Here is a 26,608-nt window from a genome sequence, read left to right as displayed (position 1 = left end):
TTCTGTAGGTTCTGCCTCACCTAAAGACTCACCTGCCCCAACATCAGTAGTATGTCTGCCTCACCTCAAGAATCACTGCCTCAGCATCTCCAGTACTAGTATGTTCTGCCTCACCTCAAGAATCATCTGCCTCAGCATCTCCAGCAACTTCTGGAGGTTTCTTTTTCTCTTCACTAACCTCCCCCAGTCTCTCCAGCACCGCAGCTTCCTCTCCAGTGTGCAAGCCAATCAAAAGAAACTAATAAAGGTAAGGAATTGTTCTCTCGTTGTTATTGATAGGTATTTACATTAAATCATGTGGTATTTTTCAATGTTCCGACTTACGCTGAAAATCGTGTTACGACGCATCGTAAGAACGGATCAACGTCGGTCCGTGGAACCCCCTGTACGTATATAATATTATATATCTTGTATTATATATATTATTAGATTATATATTACATTATTATTAATATATACATATTATTATATATTATTATATTAGATATAATATATAAATTATTATAATATATATTATATCCTATATATAGATATATAATATTATAATATACATATATCTATAATATATATATTATATAGAGATATATATCTATAGATATACTATATATATTATAAGATATATATATATGTATATATATATCTAGTATATATATATTATATATATATAGGATCTTATAGATATAGATATCTAATATATACATAGATATCAATTATATTATATAGATATATATATATAGATATAGATATATATATATATAATAGATATATAGAATAATAATATCGATATAAGAGATATATATTATCTATATATATATATCTATATATATATATTATATATATAATATATAGATATAGATATGTAATAGATATAAGGTTCTAATTATAGAATATAGATAATATTATTAGATATATAATTATACGACATATAATATATATAATAATATATTATCATATATAGATATAGCTATATAATATATTATATATATATATAGTATAATAATTTATATATATAGTATAGAGAATATAGATATAGATATATAAATATATAGGATATATAGATCATATAGATATATAGATCTAGATTATAGCTATATAAGATATATATATATTATATATAGGATATAGAATTATATATATATAGAATAGATAAGATATATATATATATATATAATAATATATATATTATCTATAGGATATAGTATATCTAGATTAGATATAGATATATAGTATATATAAGATAATATATATATTTATAGATATAGATCTATATATAATAGATATCTATATATAGATATATATATATAATGTCATATAATATATCTATATATAATAGATATTCTTATATATATATATATATATTATATAATAAATAATAGATAATTAATATATATATAGATAATTATATAGATAAATATATAGATATATATATATATATATAATATGTATATTAGATATAGATATTATATCTTATATATATATATAATATAGATATATTATATATATATATGATATATAATAGATAGATATATATAGATTATATATATATAATATCTATATAATTTAATATAAGAATATATCGATATAATAGATATATATAGCATATAATATATATTAAGATATATATAGAATCTATATTATATATAGATAATATAGATATATATAATTATAGATATAAATATCGATATATCTATATATATATATATATATATATATATATATATATATATATTTATATATATATATATCTATATATATATATATATAGATATATATAGATATATATAGTAATATAATAGATTATCTATATATATATATATATATATATATACTTGTAGATCTATATAATCTATATATAATAGGTATATAGATATAATCATATAGATAATATATATATATAGCAATATATATAGATATATAAGATACATATAGATTTATAGATTGATATATAGATATATATATAGATATATATAGATAAGAAAAGCATTATATAGATTCTATATAGATATATAGATAATATAGATATCTATATATATATAGATATAGATATATATATATAGATATATATAATAGTATATATATAGATCATATATATATATATATATATAGATATATAGATATATATAGATATATATATCATATATAATTAGATATATATATAAATATAGGTATATATCGATATATAGATATATGATACTATAATATATAGATATATATATATAAGATATATATAGATATATATATATAGATATATCTATAAATATAGATATATATATAGATATATAAATATATAAATAGATATATATATATATATATCATAATATATATAATATATATATAATATATACTATATATAATATATATATATATATATATACTAATATATATCTATCTATCCCCACCAAAATATATCTCATAAATTTTCTGTGATACATATGATTTGACTGGATGAACTTAATAGGTCGTCCGTGGAAATATGAATTTGGGTGATACTCACTCTCTTATGATACGCCCACACTTACGCAAATTGCATTCAGTCTTAAGTTTCACGGTTGGGATATGATTCGAAGATTTGAAGTAAAAGGTTTGTGAAGAGAAAAAGGTGGAGTTAGTAATGTGGGTAGTGGTAGAGGTAGAGGGGGGAGGGGTGGTGGGGTCTGTCTGTCGATCCCTTTATAACCAGGTGGTGATATTACGGGGTGTTCTGGTTGCTTGCGACGTCTTTCTATTTTTTTGTATAGGGAGTCTGTTTCCCAGGTGCAAGGACAGGTCCTGGTGTCGGTCCTGAAGGTTCCATCTTTGCCTAAATAGCAGACAGTGGCCCTACATAGTAAGCCGTAAGCCTTGCAATGCCCGGAACTAGGCCTAGTCACCTGAAGGTAGCAGCAGCAGTTAGAGCCTTTCTCGAAAATGATTTTATGCTCGGTCCTCGAAGCTAGAATCAGAACTACCAACCACACCAACTTCTCTATTGAATCTAGGTGCATTCATGGTTGATTATGTTTAATGTCGCATAGATTTTCCCTTTACATTCTATTGATACTTGCATGGTTTTATGCTCTTTGCTAAAATAATTGATATTAAATATTTGTTTCCACATTGCTCGAAATATACATTGGTAATGTGGTAATCCTGTGTTGGACGAGAATTTCAAATTGTTTCGTTTCTATAGTTTGAAGTAATTGGTATACTTTAAGATAATTACTATTACCGTAATTTTTTTCTTATGATTGTTATAAGTATCATGGATTTGAGTATTTGTGCATCATATGTTAGCTTTACTTTGCTTGATAGAGCTTTCACTGTAGAGAAAAAATAAATTTTTCAACTACGAGTTGTAGTTGCCAGTTAGTGAATTTCGAACGAAATCCTCTGAAATTTGTCTCTTCAGTTTTGGAACTTACTGTACAAGTAATTGATAGGTATTAAAATTTTTTTTTTTTTACAGAAAACCTTGCACAGTACTTTACTTTGTTTTGTACATGATTTAGTATTATTATTTATTATAATAATTATTATTATTAATTATTATTATAGTAGTTGACTCCCGCCTATTTGCAGTTCCTGCTTCGTGGACTCTCCTATTTGCAGTTACCTAATGGAACATGTATACAGGCAGTCCCTGGTTGTCGGTGGGGGTTCCGTTCTCGGCGGGGTGCTGATAAGCGAAAACTGTCATTAACCGAAACTCAGCAGTTTATGGTGCCCATGGTGCTGAGTTTTGGTTAATGGCTTCGATAACTGGTTAATGGCACCTCTATTAGGTATGTTATGGTGCCATAACTCTACTATTGGCACCATATGGTGGCAATAACTGAAACTCGGCCTGTTATGGTGCCATAAATCGCCTGTTATGGTACTAGACAAGCTCCATAAAACCAGATCGCCATTAACTGAGTCTGCTGATAACCGTGGACTGCCTGTACACGTTATTTGTGAAAAATATTCACTATTTACTGTATTTTCATATAATTTTTGTGACTAAATACATTTTTTGTGATAGTTATTTAAATATTCATGTATAAGCATTTTTAGAGGTTTTTTGAACATCAAAATAGGCATTTAAAAGCTATTTTAGAGGAGTTTTAAGTACGTAATGCCTTGAGATACGAGTTTGTTCTGTAACAGAGCTCGAAAGTCAATATACTTGTATGTCAAAGAAGTTGCTCTAATTTAAAATAACTGAAATAGATATAATCTGCTCCAGCCCTGTGAAACATCCCCAAACCATCCTAAATTATGAAAAAGACATGTTTTTAATTAAGAAACACACATGTACAGGTATTCTCCTACTGACAATGGGGTTAGGTTAAACAAACCCATTGTTTGTTGGAAAATCGTATCTTGAATATAGCCTAGCCCAGTGTTGTCCAAACATTTTCGCCTATTGTACCCTTTATTACCTTCTCCTACTGTTACGTACCCCCCCTCGCCCAGGTTGCATCCAGCCTCCTTAGGAGTTGGCAGGATGCAACCCTGAACATTATTATAAAAAAGATACTCATAGTAGCATGAGTCTTGTAATGGAGAAACAAATCCACAGTTATGTATGAGTACATATACTTAACTGAATCTCTACTGAGAGCTTTCAGGAATCTTTTCGAATAGATTCTCGAAAGCTCTCTGTAGAAATTTATTGCTAAATATGTACACCCATACATAACTGGATTTGTTTCTCCATTATTATTATTATTATTATTATTATTATTATTATTATTATTATTATTATTATTATTATTATTATTATTATTTTTTTATTTTTTGCTCTATCCACAGTCCTCCAATTCGACTGGGTGGTATTTATAGTGTGGGGTCCGGGTTGCATCCTGCCTCCTTAGGAGTCCATCACTCTTCTTACTATGTGTGCCGTTTCTAGGATCACACTCTTCTGCATGAGTTCCTGGAGCTACTTCAGCCTCTAGTTTTTCTAGATTCCTTTTCAGGGATCTTGGGATCGTGCCTAGTGCTCCTATGATTATGGGTACAATTTCCACTGGCATATCCCATATTCTTCTTATTTCTATTTTCAGATCTTGATACTTATCCAATTTTTTCCCTCTCTTTCTCTTCAACTCTGGTGTCCCATGGTATTGCGACATCAATGAGTGATACTTTCTTCTTGACTTTGTCAATCAACGTCACGTCTGGTCCTGTTTGCACGTATCACCCTATCCGTTCTGATACCATAGTCCCCAGAGGATCTTTGCCTGATCGTTTTCTATCACTCCTTCAGGTTGGTGCTCGTACCACTTATTACTGCAAGGTAGCTGATGTTTCTTGCACAGGCTCCAGTGGAGGGCTTTTGCCACTGAATCATGCCTCTTTTGTACTGGTTCTGTGCAAGTGCCGGGCATTCACTGCTATGTGGTTTATGGTTTCACTTTCGTATTGCACTTCCTACTTATGGGAGAGATGTTATTTCCGTCTATCGTACTTTGAACATATGTGGTTCTTAGGGCCTGATCTTGTGCGCTGTTATCATTCTTCAGTTTCCTTCTTTAGCTCTCCCCTCTGTAGCCATTGCCAATTGTCATCGCTGGCTAGTTCGTTTAGTCTGTCTCATGTATTGTCCGTGCATTGGTTTGTTGTGCCAGTCCTCTGTTCTTTCTGTCTTTCTCCCTGTCTCTGTATATTTCTGGGTCTTCGTTCTGCTTTTATTAGTCCTTCTTCATGCAACTCTTTAGCCACTCGTCTTCACTGTTTTCAGATATTGCCCCACCCAGTGCTCTGTTTTCGATGTTGACGCAGTCCTCTATACTTAGTTAGTCCTCTCCCTCCTTCCTTTCGTGTTATGTATAGTCTGTCCGTATTTGCTCTTGGGTGTAGTGCTTTGTGTATTGTCATATGTTTCCTGGTTTTCTGATCTATGGTGCGGAGTTCTGCCTTCGTCCATTCCACTATTCCTGCGCTGTATCTGATTACTGGCACTGCCCATGTGTTTATGGCTTTATCATATTTTTGCCGGCGTTGAGTTTTGACTTGAGTATCGCCTTCAGTCTCTGCATATATTCTTCTGATCGTGTCCCTTCATCTCTTGGTGTTTTATATCGCCTCCTTCCATTATTCCCAGGTATTTGTATCCTGTCTCATCTATGTGTTTGATGTTGCTCCCATCTGGTAGCTTTATCCCTTCAGTTCTCGTTACTTTGCCTTTTGTTTTTGTATGTTGACTAAGGTGCATTTTTCTATTCCAAACTCCATCCTGATGTCCCCAGATACAATCCTTATAGTCTGGATTAGGGTATCTATTTCCTTGATGCTCTTACCATACAGCTTGATATGTCATCCATGAACATCAGATGGTTGATTCTGTTACCTCTTTTCTTGAGTTGGTACCCAGCATCCATCTTCTGTAGTACTTTGTCATGGGAATCATGGCTACTACGAAGAGTAGTGGGGACAGTGAGTCGCCCTGGAAGATCTTCTCCTGATATTAACCTCTGCTAGTCCTTATTCCAGAGCTTGTAAGTATTGTATTCCAGTTGCGCATTGTATTTTTGAGGAGCTGATGGTATTTTCCTCTGCCCCATATATTTTCGGAGCATTCTATTAGCCATGTGTGGTATCATGTCGAAGGCTTTCTTTTAGTCTATCCATGCCATGCTTAGGTTGGTTTTCCTTCTCCTACTGTTCTTCATTACCATTTTGTCTATCAGGAGCTGGTCTTTTGTGCCCCTACACTTCCTTCTGCAGCCTTTCTGTTGGTGGGGGATGGTGTTTGTCTCCTCTAGGTAGTTGTATAGCCTTTCACTGATGATACCTGTTAGTAACTTCCACATTATTGGTAGGCAGGTGATAGGCCTGTAGTTACTGGCTATATTTCCCTTACTCTTGTCTTTTTGTACTAAGGATGTCCTTCCTGTGGTCATCCATTTGGGTGCTTGGTGATTTGAGATACAATGCTGGAGTTGTTCTACTATTCGTGGGTGTAGGGCCTTGAAGTTTTTTTGAGCCAGTATCCATGGACTTCATCGGGACCTGGGGCTTTCCAGTTTGGCATTTTCTTTAGTTGGTGTCTGACTGTGTCTGTCGTGATGTCTGTGAATCTTTTGTTTTTTATTCTCCCTGTTTCTTCTTCCTTGACTTCCTTGGAGCCATGTTGCATGTTTGTTGTGTGATACCGGATTGCTCCATATGTTTTCCCAGAGTCTCTTACTTGGTTCGGTTTTCAGGAATTTCTGGGTGGTTCTCTTCCCCTCTTAGTTGGCTGTATAGTCTTTCTGGTTGGTTCCGAATAGTTTGTTCTGTTGGTATCCCTTATTCCTGTTTCATGTACCGTTGGATCTTATGTGCTTTGGCCTTAAGCCTCTGTTTTACATCTTCTATTGTGTTGTTTAGTCCCCTCTCTTGTACTTTGTATTTCTCGTTGAGTTCCTCCCTTGTTTTCTTTTGCTTCTTAACCTTTTTTCTGCCATCTCTTTCAGTTTACTCAAGTCAGATTATTATTATTATTATTATTATTATTATTATTGTTATTATTATTATTATTATTATATTATTATTATTATTATTTATTATATATTATTATTATTTTATTTATTTATTTATTATTATTTTTATTTATTATTTATTTTAGTATTTATTGGTTATTATTATTATTATTATTAATTATTATTATTATTTGTTATTTATTGTTATTATTGTTTATTAATTATTTTATTATTATTTATTTATTATATTATTTATATTTATTTTATTATTTATTTATTATTATTATTATTATTATTATTATTATTATTATTATTATTATTATTATTGATTATTATTATTATTAAGAAGTAGGCCAACCAGATCACTGAACTAATTTACATGATTTATGAAGTTTGTTTTTATGATAGTTACTACTGTATACCAAATTCAAAATAATTTTCATTGCAGATGTTGGCCAGGCAAGACCAACCTTACACGCGACATTGATGCAGAGGATGACTGATGTATTATCTCGAATGTTGAATGATCCTAGTTCTCGAGCACCAGGCCAGCCTGGTGCACCAGACTTGGACTCCTCTCGAAATCGTTCTGATTCCGTATCGGACAGTATAAGTGAAAGAGACGTTGCTCATAATGAGACAGCAGAAGCTAATCCTTCTGGGCCATTGTTGACAGAAGATCAGCCATCTACATCTGCTGCTTCTTTAATATCTCAAACTGGAGAAAGCTCAACAAATTTGTCAGAGACCTCAACAGCTCCTTGTGCCCTTGGTGCTTCTTCCTCTGTAGCTGAGGACAACAAACCTTCATTGTCATGTGATGTAGAATCATCATCAGTATTACAGCAAAATGAATCAGATGATTCACAAGCAAAACCAACGACTTCTAGAGCTGAAAGACATCAACTCCCTGATGAAGAAGGACCTTTTGATGTAATGGACCCCAGTATAGAAGGTTTACAAGACAGAATTTCTTCACTTCGACAAGGATTTGTTGAAAAGTATGTTTTGATTTTCTTCCCTGTTCTGCTTTCATGCTGTATTATAAAGGAAAAGCTAAATATTACATGCTGATTTCTGAAAACCTTTATACATTGTTTACCATTGAAGTTTTTTTTTTTTAAATAAAAGTAATTTTGAGGTAACAGATTTTTAACAAATATGTATTTACTTGATTTTTTAGTATGATCTTAGAATTTTTATCCAAAGACAGTCTAAGTGATATTTATTAACATGAAGTGATCATGTGTATGCAGTAATACAACTGAAAGAAATTCATTAAAAACTTTTATACAATGAATATTCTTCCAAAGAACTAAGTATCATACTATAGACAGAAGCAGTATGACATCACATTTTTGTAACTAAAAGGATTGTAGATCATAACCTTAAATAAAAGCTAATTAGTTGATTTTAAGGAAATCCAGAGAATTCAGGAAGTATGATCAATCCAACATTGACAGGGTTCCATTGGTACCTCAGAATGTATTATGGCTTAGTCACTAGGTTTTATGTTGTGGTAGCCTGTATTTAATTGTTTGCAACATCCCTTCAACCCACAGCTACAACCCTTCTCTTCCGTTGATTATACCTCTGTTCATATTGTCTTTCTTCCATCTTACTTTCCACCCTTTCCTAAGAGTTGTTTCATTGTGCAGCTGTGAGGTTTTCTGCCTGGTACACTTTTAAAACCTCCTTTACTTTCAATTTTCCTTTCAGTGCTGAATGACCTCATAGGTCCCACTGATTGGCCTGTGGCCTAAATCTCAAATTCTTATCGTATCCTATTTATTGCTGTGATGTTTTTATGGAAAAATAAAGTACTAATGCATCCAAAATGAAACGCAAACTAAATTGTTGTAATGGGTGAGTGAGTTCCCCATAGAACTCCTTTTTTTGGGATTAGTCATCATCTTTTGTCAAAGTGAAGTGATTATAGGTAATTATAGTTTTTAATTAGGTATCCAGATTTAGAAAGTCTATATTATTGGGTATTTGGTTGATGTAGATGAACACTTGCTTGGTAATAATCTTGTATATTGGTCCACAAATTATTAGCTAAATTTGATACATGAAATTGAGTCAAAACTTGATTTAGACCTGGTGGAGCTCACGCTAACATTTATTTGCCTGTCGTTGTTGATTTTCTGTCAGATTCAGGCAGTGCTATTAGCAGGCTTACAATTGCTTGCATCATTTACATGGATGTGCCATGAAGTGTTCATCTGTCTCCTTTTTGCCAGTTTTATTGAGGTATCACTTAAGGAAGAATAGATGTAGCACAGTATGTATATCTAAGACATTAATGCTGAAATGAACAACAGTACTTCTGTTCATTGTTAATATGGTAGAATCAAAGCTTCTGAGGAAAGCAAACAAATTCTCAGTTGCTGGTCTGAAAGTTGCTATGTAAGCTACAGAATTGAGGTCAGCCTGCCATTATTGCAAGTGCTGGCATGAGAGAGAGAGCCATAGTAGTTACTGGTAAAATCACAGAATAATTGAACAGCCTAGATTTGTTGAGTATAAATCAATTATCAGCTGGGCTGTTCATGTGAAGAATGGTGAGTGAATTGCTGTAGGATTTGATGACACTAACTTAATTCCTTGGCTTCTCCACTATATGTCCTGTTCCCAAACACTGGGTTGAAGGAATCCTGGCAGTATAATAGAACTGTCGAGAAACACTGCATGCAGCTACTATATCAAGCCTGTAGGTATTATATAATTCCTCGTTGGATGAGTGGTTTATGTGCTCACCTACCTCCTAGCCACGTAAAAATGTCTAATCCTTCGGGGCAGCCTTGGGAGAGCTGTTAATCAGCTCAGTGGTCTGGTTAAAGTAAGATAACTTGTAGGTATTATGTAACGTTCTTTGCAGCATCCCTTCGGCCCTAGCTGCAACCCCTTTCATTCCTTTTATTATACCTCCATTCATATTCTCTTTCTTATATCTTTCTTTCCTACCTCTCCTATCAGTTGTTTCATAGTCCAACTGTGAGGTTTTCTTCCTGTTACATCTTTCAAACCTTTCTACTCTCAATTTCCCTTTCATCACTGAGTGACCTCATAGGTCCCAGCGCTTGGCCTTTGGCCTAAATTCTACATTCCATTCCACTACATCAAACTGTTGCCAGTGGGTATTCCACTTGTTAAGTCAAGTGGCTGACGTGCAGGTAATTCAATCGGGTGGCTATTTTGAGGGTAAGATCATGATTATCTAGGTGGTAATGATTAGAAGGAATTGATTTGAAGTTGTATAGTTTCAGTTGAAAAACAGGTGTGTTATTCATTAACTTTGCCTGCTTGACTGCCCATGATGGGTGGTGTTGTAGGGAGGGTTGTAATGATATCTTTCAGTAAATTAGGTTTAAACACTATTGATATTTTAGTGATTGTTTCCAATGATGGCTTTTTCTTTCTGCTCCATCAGATCAGTGTTAGGGCCTAGAGTCGCTTGCTATCTTCAGATTGAAATCATCCAAAAATGGAAATTGACTAACTATTTAATTTTGAGTCATATGTATTCGGAACTTTAATATGCATCAATTGGGGTTTTGGTCTTTCAATTTATTTAGTTCATTTTTGGTAAAATTTCCTAAAAAATTTTATGCTGTTGTCAGTTTATTGTGTGAAGTTTTCATAGAATATTTTTTTGTGTGCATGATATTTGCTTACATTTTATTCTTGGTAACATTCTCTGTCAAAGAACAAATATTTTATTACTTCAGGCATCAGGTAGAACCATCTGTGAACCTTTCATACTCAAGTCAAAGGTGTTACAAGTAGCATGATAAGAATTGGTGTTGGTGATGAAGTTACACGTGACAGTAATTCCTCAGACATGAAAGATGATGTAGTTCCTTCAAGTTCAGAATTAGAAGAGGGCAGAAAGAGCAATTCCGAAGCAGTTCCAGAATGTCGTGGAAATAAGCACGAGTCCACGCTGCCGGATCAAGCATCTCGCTCATCATCATCGACATCGTTATCTTCTTCCTCATCTTCATCAGTATGTCAGCCAGCGGCTGTTAGGACACACACAATAACTACATCCAGTTCTAGTCCTGCAATCTGTGATATGGAAGTGGGATCTGAGAATGTGACCACTGGGGCCTCATCTAGTCATGGAACGAGAGCAAGTGAATTGAATTTGGGACCTGCGATAGGTAAGTGTTGATAGGAAAGTTAAGGGTGCTGCTGTTTCCTATAAAGTAGTTTTAGTTGCATATATTTTGTGCACATTGGATGTATGAGAGTATATTTCTGTAATTGATCTTCCCTACTACAAAATGTTCAGAGATCTTTGTTTTAAGGTTGTAGGGTGATTTAGTATCAGTGATCTGTTATTTCATAGGCCCTTAACTCATATATGTATATAATATATATATATATACATATATATGTATATGTATATATATATATGTGTGTGTATATAATATATATATTATATATATAGTATTATATATATATATATATATATATATAATATATATATAGATATATATATATATATATATATATATATAGTATATATATATAATATATATATATATATATATATATATGATAGATATAGATGTAGATAGATGTAGAGTCGATGGATGTAGATGTAGATGTAGATGGATGAGTTTGTGGATGTAGATGTAGATGTTAGATGTAGATGTAATGTAGATGTAGTGTAGACATGTAGATGTAATGATTAGATGTGATGTAGGATTGTAGATGTAGATGTAGATGTAGATGTAGATGTAGATAGATATACTATATATATAATATATATATATTATATATATGTATTAATGTTCTATTATTATATATAATTATATATAGATATATATATATATATATATTTATATCTATATATATATAATATATAGGATTAGATGTATATGTAGATGTAGATGGAGATGTAATGTGATGGTAGATGTCGATGTAAGATTGATGTAGATGGTAAGATTAGATGTAGATGAGCTGTAGATGTAGATGTAGATGTATGATGGTAGATATAGATATAGATATATGGAATAAGCCCACCAAAGGGGCCATTGATTTGAAATTCAAACTTTCAAAGAATATTGTGTTCATATGAAAGAAGTAATGAAAGGTAATGGGAAATACAGAAAGAAGAGATCTGATATTAGAAAAACAGACAAATTAATAAGTAAATATAAATGTAAGTAAAATTTGAAATACAATACAAGTAGAGTTGTATTAGGGTAGTAAAGCATTGTATCTTTGCTTGAACTTCTGAATTTCTAATTATATGGCATCTTGAGTCAGAAGTGCACAAAGAACCTGTCAGATGTCTACAATATCCTCTTAATTAGGTAAGAAGGAACATGAACAAAATACAGGCAGTCCCCGGCTTGCGACGGGTTCGGCTTACAACGTTCCAAGGTTACAGCGCTTTTCAATTATATTTCGTAATAAGTTATTTCCAGGTTTACAATGCTTACGTCACCGACCTGACGGAAGACATATGACTCCAAAAATGCAAAATAATCAATATTTGAAGGTTTTCTTGATGAAAAATGCAATAAAAATGCAGTTTACACACTTTTTAATACACCTAAAACATACAAGTAAGGTTTTCTTAGGATTTTTGTGGATTTTCCAGCTTACAATGATTTTCGCCTTACGGCACGTCTCAAGCACGGAACCCCCATCGTAAGCCGGGGACTGCCAGTAAAACCATATTGTTTATCTGCTTGGGGTAAGAACACCCAAAACATAGAAGCTGTCAAGGATTTATTTTTGAAATAGATTTTTAGGTGCATAGGTTAAAGTGGAGAGGTTCATTGAATTATTATAATTATATAAAGGTTTAGTTTATCTAGACCTCTGAGCCTAGAGGTTTATTAAAAGGGGTTTGAAAATGTGAGCATAATTTCACTGAAAAATCTTTATTTATGAAATAATGAGAAATTTCAAGGACTGGTAAATTAAAATGAAAATTACTATTCCCCCATAGGGGTTAGTATCATTAATGCAGCTTCCCTTTGGCTCCTAGTTACAACCCTTTTCATTCCTTTTACTGTACCTCCATTCATATTCTCTGTCTTCCATCGTACTTTCCACCCTATCCTAAAAATTTATTCATTGTGCAACTGTGATCGTTTCTCGCTGTTTTATACCTTTAAGACCTTTTTACTCGCAATTTCCCTTTCAGTGCTGAATTACCTCATAGGTCCCAGCTCAGGCCTTTGGCTTAAATTCTGTATTCTGTTTTATTCTTGTTTGAAAGTAAGCCTGTTGACTTTGCCATTTAAAGAATCTGTTGACTGCAATTGAAAGAATGTTGACTGATTTTACTAAATTTAAGTTTAGGTTTTCTATACCATAATGAAATTATAAATGTACCATATCTCCTGTCACTTTATTTTTATTGTTTTGCAGAGTTTGGTGACGATGACAGTGATGATGAATCAACTGGTACTAGGTAGGTGATGTTTGTATAATACCAGTAGTTTTGTGTGTGAAGTAGTGTTGTCGTAGTTATCTTCATGGAATAGTGTTTGCATCTTTGAAGAAGCAGATCACTGTCAGTGCTCTCATAGTTAATAAATACCTTAAAGTAGTGCTATGTAAAAACTTTTTATTAAAAGTGTTTAGGATTTGAGGTAAATTTCTCCTTTTATTTAATATCATCCAATGAAAATATATGTGGGATGCCTTTGGTTCAGGAAGCTCGCCTCATAACTGGCAATCTTTTCCATGACTTCCCCTTCTGAAGAATCTGAATTCCTCTTGACAGCCACAGTAGTATGAACTTTCCAAAATATCTTTTAAGAAGCATCAGTTATTTTGAGGCTGTAGGAGTATGGATGCACAAAAAAAGATAATTTTGGGAAGGCAAATGTGTGGCACTGTGTATAGGTCACAAGTGTAATACTCTCTTCTTAATCCCTCTGGCTCAGGAATCAAAGACATCAGAACCATGCTGGGACAGGAGATGATGTGTAAGCTCAAAGCTAATTGGCATGTGGGGCCAGGGTAACTCAGTAGCTAAGTTTTGTGTGGACTTGGAGCTGATATGCAAGTATAAACTAACTCGCGTCTCTTGACCTGGGCACTTGCCGAACTCCTAGGCTCAGTATTTTGGCTGAAAAATCAATCCTTCACTGACTTTGATGATTTGGATCTGATTTTAGCAATAAATTCTTTTAATTTTGTATCTTTAAATGTTAGTTTGATCTGCCTTAACAGTCATGGTGAATACTGAGATGCCTTAAATTGACTTTCATTACGTTTTTAAAATTTGCATCAGACATACTATATTTATATTCAGTTTCTTACCTCTTGGTTTATCACAGGACCATTTGGCATCTCATTTATAAAGAGAAATTAGCATTTCACCACTTGGAATGTGCATAAAATTATATAATCTATTGCTTTATTCATTCTAATGTCATTATTTGTATAAAAATGTTTTTGTAATATCTTATCCTAATCCAATGGAGGTTTTTCATGATAATCAAGTAGCGAGTGACAGTACTAAGTGGCAGATCTTAGCCAGTTACATTTGTTTGCCTAAAAATTTTTTTTAGTACTTGTTGAGAGTAAACAGTTTATCTCTCTCTCTCTCTCTCTCTCTCTCTCTCTCTCTCTCTCTCTCTCTCGCTCTCTCTCTTCTAATCCGTCTCTCTCTCTCTCTCTCTCTCTCTCTCTCTCTCTCTCTCTCTCTCTCTCTCTCATTAGTCTTGAATAAATTTTTAAGAGTAAGCAGTTCTTTCCTTTTTTGTTATTCTCTCTCTCTCTCTCTCTCTCTCTCTCTCTCTCTCTCTCTCTCTCTCTCTCTCTCTCTCTCTCTCTCTCTCATTTGGGACAGAAACAAGTACACCAAAAGGAAATTGCAAAGTCAATGCCATTTCCAAGTGCAATTCAGATGACTATTCTTGCCAGATGGATGTTTTGGCATTTGTTTATGTTTGCATATCAGCTCCTTGACTTCATGAGTACTAGCCATCCAGTAACCCTGTTCCAGAAAACCTGTTGTTGTATGTGTACATATATGAGTTCACTGGTTTTCACTACCTTTGGCTTTTAGGCACCTGAGGCTTCCTGAATATTTAAAAATATTTTGTGTGTCAGTTGTTATTCTTTATTGGTTCAAGTTATGCACAGTCTGACATGGGTTCCTCGCAATTGTAGGATTGTTGTACCCTGAGAAATATGTCCATTATCAAAACATTGAATTAGTTTTGATTTTACTTTCACTCTTACACACAACTGACCATTATCTGCAAAAGAAAGGCATATTAGTGCCATCTTTCAGCATGCTGTCATTGCAAGATTGTAAATAAAATGAACAAAGCAAATAACAAGGCTTGTTACAAATGAGATGAGTATTCATACATACAGTGATGTTTTGGGAATTGGGTCTGAATTTACTCCTTACCTATTGACATGGTTAGACTGCAAAGACTAGGTCATTGGCATAAGTAAAAATCAGAAACATTTTATTTTTGTTCACCAAAGATCATACTGAATTTCTTTTTATCCATATGAAGTAAACTTTTTATGAAATTTTTTACGGTCTAGAGAATACATTATTCCAAAGCTCTTTCAAGTCATTATCCGTAGTTTTCACCATTCAGGCTTAAGAGCCCAGCCTGCCTTACCTCTTATCAGATCTTCATGAATGCTTGTATTCTGTTCAAGGAAGTCTCATGTTAATCTCTGGATTCCATTCATGTATTCTCTAGCCTTATACTGAAACCTCATATTGTATTCACAAAACTGTCACTGCAACCCTGTATACAGTTGAATAATATTTGCATATTTTTCAGCTGTAACTGCTAACCAAAGAATATGGTACACTGATACATGTACATACTTGTGTATGTGGAACAAGCAATTTTGTGAGAAAGATTGAAGCATTTCTTTCTGGGATGAGAGAGAGAGAGAGAGAGAGAGAGAGAGAGTTTTGCATTAGTTCATCTTGCATGTATTTTGCACTTCTTGTATGTTAAGGTTCTTCTTACCCTATACTTCTTACACAATGTTATACTTCTTACACAATGTATGTCCATTGCTTCCTTGTTGGTCTTCTTTATTTTATCACTTCAAAGTAATAAATTTTTTTTCCAGCCTATTGTCTTCCATTCTTCCCATATGACCGGACAGTGTTAAAACACACTGACCTATCCTTTCAGTGATGCTAACCTGTTCACCACTTCTCTGTATCTCCACATTTTTCAACCTTTCAGATCTTCTTACAAAATGTTAATTTCAGCAGCATATTTGAACAGAGTATTGGTTGTGAACAGTTGCACTATTGACCAGTTCAGGAATAAATCAGACAAAATAACTTAGTGTCTTCTGTGACTTTCATGTATTTTAAAGCTATCTCCTCATATGGTGCAATAAATCTTTTGGGACACACACACACACACACACACACACACACACACACACACACACACACACACACACACACACACACACACTCTCTCTCTTTCTCTCTCTCTCTTTAAAATACAAGATTCAAAATGAAGTTACTGTTCACATTTGTGATACATCTTTCAGTAGAGTGCAGTATACGTAAAAGTAATTTCAATACTTAATCACAGAACTTACTAAATCAAAGATTTTGCAACTTATTTATAGCGTTGATAAAATCAAACCTATCGCTAGGCATATGGGCACCATCTAGTCACGTGGCTATATTAAGAGGCATTACATCCCATTGCCAACAATCCTGTGTTGGCATTGACAGACTTAGGAGCTGTAGTAAAAGCGTCAAGTTATGTGTGGTCTGAAGGAGATACCCAGAGATTTCTTGGAAATATATGACAGGTTTAGGAACAGTTGAAATTGTAATGACAATTAGGGTTATTTGCAGTCCAAGGGAGATATTGGATGACTCCATAGAAATATATGAAGAGGATAGATGATTTACTGGCTTGTGGTTATGATGTAGAAAATAGGGACACTGAATAACTTCTCAGGTGACCACCGGGAAGAAATTGCCAGGTCTGCTCATGATGGAAGGTCATTACTGCAGAAGTTTGATGATGTTGCTTCTTGCATTTGAAGGGACCTGACATTTTATATCGTATTTGAGGTGATCAGAAGCTTTGATGTGACTACAAGTGCTTCTTGAACCTTGCTAAACCTGAGCTTTTCAGGACTTGGGTCATAGTCAGTGTTGCTGTTGGCCAGGATATGTCACAATTGTCAATGTTGGAAATTTTATTCTGACCTTCTCAACAGTGAGGGAGTAATTCCTCAAATTTTACAAAGTCTGCTCTCTCACACTTCCTAATTAAGTTTCTTCTCCTTGTCCTTCTACACATCATCACTTCATCTGAGAACTGCTGTTGGTAGTGATTCTTTGCTGCTATAATCATATCATTATCCTTGTACTGAAGGGTAGCATTTGTATTAGGAGACACAAAAGGCATGTAATACACTAAATTTCTCCCATTCACTCTTGGTCTCGGATGTGAAGTGCATTGTCAAAAGTTGGAGTGCTTGTACTTTATCTCAAGGGATACCAAACTTATCTATTCGGTAATGGATGACTTTCTTTCAGTAAGTGTTTTTCATAAGCTGTATTTCAACAGAGGTCTTTCACATTTCACAATCCCTAATCTTCTTTATCTACTGAGAGCAACCAGATTTGCTTAACAGCAGCACCAGTACACAGTAAATGTGCCTCACCATCAAAGTTCTTAGTTCCAAAGGTCCTTTATTTCTCACACCGTTGGACTGTGGAACAACCCACAGAGGATGTCATGCAATTGGAACTTCAGAAGTTCAAGCAAAGGTGCAAAGCATTACCACCCAAATCCTCTTCTTACTTTATTTCCCTTTACCTCCTCTACTTCTTCCTAATGAGCATCATATTCTTTGGAAGCTTGAATTTCAAGCCAATGACCCCTGTGGTGGGCTTGTTCCATAAGAATAGGTTCCATCTTCTGAATAATAATAATAATGATAATAATAATAAATAATAAAATAATAATAATCTAAATCATAAATAATAATAAAAAAAGTAGACAAAGACCCAGAAATATACAGAGACAGGAGAATGACAGACAGAACAGAGGACTGGCACAACAAACCAATGCACGGACAATACATGAGACAGACTAAAGAACTAGCCAGCGATGACACATGGCAATGGCTACAGAGGGGAGAGCTAAAGAAGGAAACTGAAGGAATGATAACAGCGGCACAAGATCAGGCCCTAAGAACCAGATATGTTCAAATGGTATTGGCTAAGCTTCCACCTAGGTAACTTCTCTGACTTGTGAGCCAAGGTGGACACAGTAATAAAAGAGTTTAGTTTCATGGGTGCTGAGGATCTGAGATTTGCTCTGAAAAATCTGAAGTTTTAGGAGCAAGAGCCAGCCTTGAGAATCATTGAAATCAGTTTGGCTTAAAGAACCACTACATCTGCTGAATGAGCTTGTGATCCCGCCACAGTAATACCACATAAGAATGGTTCAGACTAGCTCTTCATGCTTGCAAACAAAAATAATGTTTTGTTCATGAAACTTACCTGTCAGATATATATATAGCTGTATTCTCCGACGTCCGACAGAATTTCAAAACTCCCGGCACACGCAGTGGGCGGCCAGGTGGTTAGTACCCATTCCCGCCGCTGGGAGGCGGATATCAGGAATCATTCCCATTTTCTATTCAGATTTTTCTCTGTCGCCGGTCGGTAAACAACTGTTTACAGACCTCCGCCTAGGATTTTGAAACTTCTTGTGCTAACTTGAGTATTCTTGTGCTAACTTGAGTATTCTGATTGACTTTTGGTTTTGATTTGGCTTGTTGGCTTGGCATACGTGATAGTGGATTTGATTTGAATTTGGCTTTGACTTTTCTTTGATTACGATGTCTGGATCTAGCGCTGCTAGCTTCAGGGTGTGTAAGGTGCATGAATGTAAGGTGAGGTTGCCGAAAGCTTCGGTAGACCCTCATTCAGTGTGCTCGAAATGTCGTGGTCATGTATGTATGTGGATGATAGATTCATCGAGTGGTGAGCAATTGACTGAAATTGAATGGAAGGCATATGATTCTTACGTGAAAAAGCTTGAGCGTGATAGAATCAGGAGGTCTTCCTCTAGGAGCGCTTCTGTGAGTAGAAGTCAAGGTAGAATTGTATCTCCATTAAATCCTCCTGTAGATGTAATTCAACCAGATCCTGTTGTATTGCCTCCGAACATCAGGAAGTGTCTGCAGAAGGAAGCGTATTAGTTACGATCATGGAGTCGATTCGTGCCTTAGAATCTAAAGTGATTGCTCTACAGTCAAATGTGAATTGTGATAAAAGTGTTAGTGCATCTAGTGTAGTGGAAGGGGTGTCAGATCGGTCCCATAATGCCTCTAGGCCTAGGCCCCTCCTGCTCCGGACTCCCAGGCCTTAGGGAGAGGGCAAGCCGAAAGCCGAAGGAGGGTTACGGGATCTAATGACCGGTCTGACGTCCCTTCGGCAGAAACTGAGGACGAATCTCAGGCTGCCGGTGTTCGTGCGGTGGGCACGAATACTTAAAGAGTGCTTCTCTTCTTCCGAGACTTCCTCTCCTCTCCGCGGTTGGGAACGCTCGGAAAAGAACCCTTCCAAAGGGGTAGAGCGGCAGGGGCGCAAGTTGTCGCACAAGCGGCCGTCGCTCTTGTCGCCCTCTTAAGAGAGGTTTTCAGAGAAGAGGACGCTTCAACGTCCTTCTGATCGTTATGTAGATTCGTCACCTGAAGATTTTGAAGCTTTTCCGCCACAGAAAAGGAACAAGGCTTCATCAGGGGAGGACTCTTTCGAGCGTCCAAGTCGCTCTAAGCTTGTTCCTGAGTTGAAGGAAAGGGCATCCCCTCGCCCATCTTCCTCGCACAGGATGAGTCCTTCTCCTGATCGAGAACTTTCCCCTTCAACGGAACAAATGCTTTGGGAAATGCAGAGACAGTTAGCCTCCTTTTTTGAGAGAAAGGAGGCAGAAAACTAGTCATAGAAGGAAGGATAGGTGGCTGCCTATTAAGAGAACTAGGCAGTCCCCTGCTCCTACTCCACGTTTTTCGGCCTTTGAGTCTACTTCTAGTAGCCGACGCATTAGAGAACGTGATTATGTTCCTCATGAAAGGGCGTCTAGGAGAGACGAATTTGACAGAGACGTGAGTTGTCGCACAAGCGGCCAGCGTCTTTGTCAAAAGGCCGAGAACGCTCAAGAATCAAGATCGGAACGTCAAGCTTTGCATGTTGATGATCACGCTCGGCGTCTGAACAACGAAGCGCTTACCAGACTCGGAAGAAGAAGCTTTTCAAGACGCGCGGATCGCTCGCCAAGACGCCCCAACTGACGCTGTTTCAGGACGCACGGCGTCCTACACATCAGGACGTTCAGCAGACGCTCAAGCGGACGCTGTACAGGACGCACGGCGTCCTTCACATCATGACGCTCTTCAGGACGCACGCGTTCTTCATATCAGGACGTTCTGCAGGACGTTTCTCAGAACGCACGGCGCCTTGCATATCGGGACGCTTTCAAGGATGTTTCTCAGGTTTTAAAGTGTCGAGTCATCGCGATCTTTTGCAAAGGCGCTGATGACCAAGAGAAGGATTCGTCTAGTGATCGCTGCCCTACTGATGATGACGAACCAAATGCGTCAGCGTCTTCAAACTATAAGACGTTGACGGATTTACTTAAGAAATTATTCCCAGATAATTTTCAAGCGCCAAGTCCTTGCTCTCAACCTTCACAATTTGCTTCATCGAAGGCCAGGAAGGCCCCTGGCTTCGTTAAGATGGCCACTTCGCTCTCCGCGAAGAGAGCGTTTAAGAGAGTCCAGGATTGGATGGATTCAAGGAAGGTTAAAGGGAAGACTTCGTTTGCACTTCCTCCATCTAGACTGAAAGGGAGAGCCGGGATCTGGTACGAGACAGGAGAAGAAGCAGGATTGAAGGCACCGTCCTCTTCTCAAGGAGATTTCGCCAATTTGGTGGACGCTCCAAGGAGATCTTATTTGTCATCGGCTAAGGTTTCCTGGACAATGACGGAGACGGATCATCACCTCACGGGGGTTATATAAGACGCTAGAGGTGTTTAAACTTTTTAGATTGGTGCCTCGGGGTCGCTGGATGTACAATCGAGGAGTCAAGACTCAATTTCGCTAGAAGAGCTTTCGAGTGTACTAGCTTGTATGGATAGAGCAGTAAGGGATGGCTCTGATGAGTTAGCATCTCATTTTGCTACAGGTCTGCTTAAAAAGAGAGCTCTCTATTGTAGCTTTACTTGCGAAAGCAGTTTCTCCCGCTCAGAAAGCGGAGTTATTATTCGCCCCCTTCTCTACGCATTTGTTTCCGCAGTCCATGATTAAGGATCTGTCGGTAAATTGCAAGAAAAAGCAACAAGGGACCTCTTCTTGACTCAAATCTTCAAGACGACCCTACTCCTCAGGCTTCTACTTCAACAGCTCCAGCACCCAAGAAGAAGTTTAAGCCCTTTCGTGGAGCACCTTCCTCTAGAGGTTCCTCGAGAGGAAGGGGGTCCTTCAGAGGTAAGATCTCTTCTACCAAGAAGGGAAAAGATTGACATTTCTGCCCTCCCTTCAGGCACCTGTAGGTGCGAGACTCACCTTATTTGCTCAGGCATGGAGGACGATAGGGGCGGACACCTGGACCCTAGATGTGATCGAGAGAGGATACAAGATCCCTTTCCTCTCTACGCCTCCGTTTGAGCACGAAGCCGATAGACCTGTCGCCCGCATACCAGTCAGAGAAGCAACAGATCTTACTCGACCTTCTAGATCAAATGTTGGAAAAGAAGGCAGTAGAGGAAGTTCTGATGCTGGATTCCCCAGGCTTCTACAACAGGTTATTCCTGGTTCCGAAGCAGTCTGGGGGGTGGGGGATGGAGACCTGTCCTAGACGTCAGCAGACTGAACGTTTTTGTAAAGAAAGAAAAATTCAGGATGGAAACTTCTCAGTCTGTGCTAGGAGCCTTGAGACCAGGGGATTGGATGGTGTCCTTGGACCTTCAAGACGCTTATTTCCACGTCCCGATCCATCCCCAATCAAGGAAGTTCCTGAGGTTCGTCTTAAAAGGACAGGTCTTCCAGTTCAGGGCTCTGTGCTTCGGTCCTGAGTACGGCGCCGATGGTTTTTTACTTTCCTCATGCGGAATGTGGCGAAATGGCTTCACCTATCGAAATAAGAGTCTCGCTCTACCTGGACGACTGGCTAATCAAGTCGCCTTCGAAGTCAAGGTGCCTGGAGGACCTTCAGACGACATTACAGCTGACAAAGGCCCTGGCCTTATAGTAAATTACGAAAAGTCCCATCTGATCCCCACGCAGTCCATCGTGTATCTGGGGATTCAGATGGATTCAGCGGCTTTTCAAGCTTTTCCATCAAAGGAACGTCGCAGAGATGCTTAGAGAAAGTGTTAGCCTTTCTTAGGGAAGAAAAACCAATGCCCTCGGGGCGAAAAGGAATGGTTGATCTGCTGGGAACCATTTCTTCGCTGGAGAAGTTTTGTTTCCCTGGGGGAGGTTGCACCTCAGGCCACTCCAGTTTTTTATGCAGAAAACTGGAAAGACAAAAATCTAGACTCGACTTTGATTATATCAAAAACGTCAAGGATCATCTGAAGTGGTGGCAAGATCCGACCAAACTCTCGGAAGGGATGTCCCTCAAGCTTTTGAGCCCAGACCTAGTGTTGTTCTCAGACGCTCCATGGTGGGGCTGGGAGCACACTAGGAAAGGAGGAAGTGTCAGGCCTCTGGAGAGGGGAACAGAGGTCCTGGCACATAAACTTAAAAGAATTGGAGGCTATTCGGTTGGCCCTTCAGTTCTTCGAAGAACGATTGGTGAGCCGAGTTGTCCAGATCAACTCGGACAACACTACGGCTCTCGCTTACATAAAAAAGCAGGGGGGACACACTCTCGGTCACTGTTCGTGATAGCGAGAGACATCCTTCTATGGGCGAAGGCTCGAAGCATAGTGATCCTGACAAGGTTCATTTCAGGAATTCAAATGTGCGAGCGGATCTTTTAAGCCGTCGACATCAGATGCTTCCCACAGAATGGACCCTACATCTAGAAGTCTGTCAGGAGCTATGGAAGTTGTGGGGGACGCCCGCCCCTAGTCGACCTCTTCGCAACCTCTAAAACGAAGAGGCTTCCGATTTATTGCTCTCCGTACTCGACCCGGAGCAATAGCGGTAGATGCCATCCTATGGGACTGGACGGGGATGGATGTGTACGCCTTTCCCCCCGTTCAAACTCTTTAGGAGAGGTAACAAGGAAGTTTGCGGCGTCGCCAGGAGCGAGAATGACTCTGATCGCCCCCTTGTTTTGGCCCTCAAGCGATTGGTTCACGGAGGTCATGTCCTCTTCTGGTAGACTTCCCGAGAACCCTGCCAGAGAGAGTCGATCTTCTCAAACAGCCCCACTTTGAGAGGTACCACGGAAACCTCTCCGCTCTTCAGTCTGACTGCGTTCAGACTATCAAGAAGTTGGCCAGAGCGAGAGGTTTTTCAAGATCAGTGGCAGAGGCTATTGCCAATGCGAGAAGAGCTTCCTCTCGAGTTTGAAGTGGACTGTCTTCAGGAGATGGTGTAGGAAGAGAGGTATTTCCTCCTCCACGACCTCTGTGAACCAAATCGCTGAGTTTCTCCTGCATTTGAGAAATGTGGACAAATTAGCAGTGCCCACGATAAAAGGATATAAGAGCATGCTGTCAGCTGTCTTCCGCCACAGAGGATTAGATCTGACAAATGATAAAGATCTTCACGATCTTTTGAGATCGTTTGAGACAACCAAAGTACTAACAACCAAAGGTTCCATCATGGAACCTTGATGTAGTTTCTAGATTCTTGATGTCGGCTCCCTTTGAACCTATGCATGCTGCCTCAATTGAGAGGGACACTACTAGAAAGGCGATTTTTCTAACTGCTCTTGCTACGGCAAAGAGATGTTAGTGAAATTCAAGCAATTAGTAAAGATGTGGGTTTCAGAGGACACAGTGCAGTGTGCTCCTTGGATCCTAACTTCTTAGCGAAGAATGAGAACCCATCTAACCCCTGGCCAAAACCTTTGAAATCAAGGGGTTAACAGAGTTCATCGGAACAAGAGCCAGAGAGAGTCCTGTGCCCTGTCAGGGCTCTCAAATTTTACATGCAAAAAGACCAAAGATTGTCGGGGTCCTTCGGAAGAACTTATGGTGTTCTGTTAAGAGACCCGACTTTCCTATGTCGAAGAATGCACTGGCATTCTTTTTGCGAAACACCATCACGGAGGCCCATGCGTCCTGCTCGGATGGTGATATGAAGCTTTTGAAAATAAAAGCCCATGGAAGTGAGAGCGGTTTTGCGACTTCAATGGCATTTTCGAAAGAATATGGCACTTAATGATATCATTAGCGCTACTTTTTGGCGAAGCAACTCTGTGTTTGCTTCACATTACCTGCGGGATGTGAAGACGGCATATGAGAACTGCGAGTCCGCTTGGACCATACATATCCGCAGAAATGGTGTTGGGGGCAGGGAGCAGCACAAATACTACCCTATAGAAAAGGGTGGGGTAGGTGTGCTTTTTAATTTTGGTGTTGGTTTATGGTTGAAGGGTTGGTTGCTTGAGGCGCCTTCCCTTTCTTTAGCCTAGAAGTTATGGGACTAACTTCGATAGGTAGGTCAGGTGGTGGGTTTTTAGCTTCGTTGCCCCTCACATTATGGTCAATATGGTCTAGTCACATTGTGGTCACGCCCCCGTTGACAGATCATCTAGAGCGCACCAACTACACAGGTCACTACCTTGTTGGCAACTCTAGTAAAGCAAAAGCAGACTTCGATGACAGTAATCAAGAAGTCAGCTATGCTAACAGGTAAGGAATCAAGATGTCAATCATCTGCACTTGAGGTGTTTCCTAAATCCTTCTATTCTGTCCCTTCCCACCTCCAATGGTGGGATTCAGCTATATATATATCTGACAGGTAAGTTTCATGAACAAAATGTTATTGTTATGATACAATAAAGTTTGTTCATACTTACCTGGCAGATATATATAATTAAGTACCCACCCACCTCCCCTCAGGGGACAGTGGTATGAAAAATCTGAATAGAAAATGGGAATGATTTCCTGATATCCGCCTCCCAGCGGCGGGAATGGGTACTAACCACCTGGCCGCCCACTGCGTGTGCCGGGAGTTTTGAAATTCTGTCGGACCGTCGGAGAATACAGCTATATATATATCTGCCAGGTAAGTATGAACAAACTTTATTGTATCATAACAATAACATATTCTGGTTTGCAGTATAAGAGTATGATTTTGTTTTCAGTACTTTGTATCATGAAAGATACCAGTATTTAAATGATGCCTGGGAGTATGGTATGTTTTGTACATCAGATCTTGTTGCTTTCATCTGCGATTTAACCGGATCCAGCTAGGCGCTAGAAATTATCCTACTGTTAAGACCTCAGGTTTGTAGCTATAAAAAATACAACTTGCCTTAGAAAATTTGTCATAACTAGTTATCCTATGTACACTCTAGACTGTCTTTTTTCAGTTGGACGAGCTGTGTTGTAAATTGAAAAACTATTTTTAATTATACAACTTCCCCAGTAATTATATAGCTAAGAGTTTCACTCACTGGCAGTTAAAATCCTGAAATTCGCGGTCGCGCTAATTTTCTATTTGTTTTGGCTAGGTAACAGTACACTGCCACGCTGTTACATGATAAGATGAGTGGCAACCAGAGGTAGTATTTTCCTGCTACAACTCTCTTATCAGGTAAGGAATCAACAAACATTTTTATTAATGTCGTCAAAGTTTTTTCTATTCTAGCGTGACCCGTGAATTTCAGGATTTTAACTGCTGGCAAGTGAAACTCTTAGCGTATAATTACTGTTTCTTTTGCTTGTAATGGTTTACTGTATTGTACATAATTGCCATACACCTTTATTATATAGGTATAGTACAATAAATCAAAGTTATGAGGATAATGCAGGAAACAACGTGTGTAAACATGCTGAACTATATAGCTGATGGAACTGTGAAGTTAAGCTCAAAATTGCTAGACCCTCTGGAATGAATTTGATTTTTTAAGTACTTTATATTTCATAGTTTATACAGTGTCACTTGTTTTGGCCACTTTCTAGAAGATGAAAATTGTATGCAGACAGTTTAGAAGATAAAAGTTATATGTATACATTAATGAACCGCCAACTAAAGCTGGT

General features: G+C 37.3%; 1 protein-coding gene across 1 annotated transcript in view; it reads left to right on the top strand.

Annotated features, from left to right (window-relative positions):
- The window catches only part of LOC135225878 (DDB1- and CUL4-associated factor 6-like), a 102,951-nt gene that overhangs the window by 42,784 nt on the left and 33,559 nt on the right, over positions 1 to 26,608 (top strand). Inside the window, 5 exon segments of the mRNA XM_064265441.1 lie at positions 7,876 to 8,428; positions 11,159 to 11,201; positions 11,203 to 11,593; positions 13,824 to 13,866; positions 14,345 to 14,386. Of these exon segments, the coding sequence (XP_064121511.1) occupies positions 7,876 to 8,428; positions 11,159 to 11,201; positions 11,203 to 11,593; positions 13,824 to 13,866; positions 14,345 to 14,386 (1,072 nt within the window).

The sequence above is a fragment of the Macrobrachium nipponense genome, chromosome 13 (genome assembly GCF_015104395.2).
Source record: "Macrobrachium nipponense isolate FS-2020 chromosome 13, ASM1510439v2, whole genome shotgun sequence".
Lineage (NCBI taxonomy): Eukaryota > Metazoa > Arthropoda > Malacostraca > Decapoda > Palaemonidae > Macrobrachium > Macrobrachium nipponense.
Note: the sequence above shows the minus strand (reverse complement) of the source record. Positions and strands in the feature narration are given on the sequence as shown.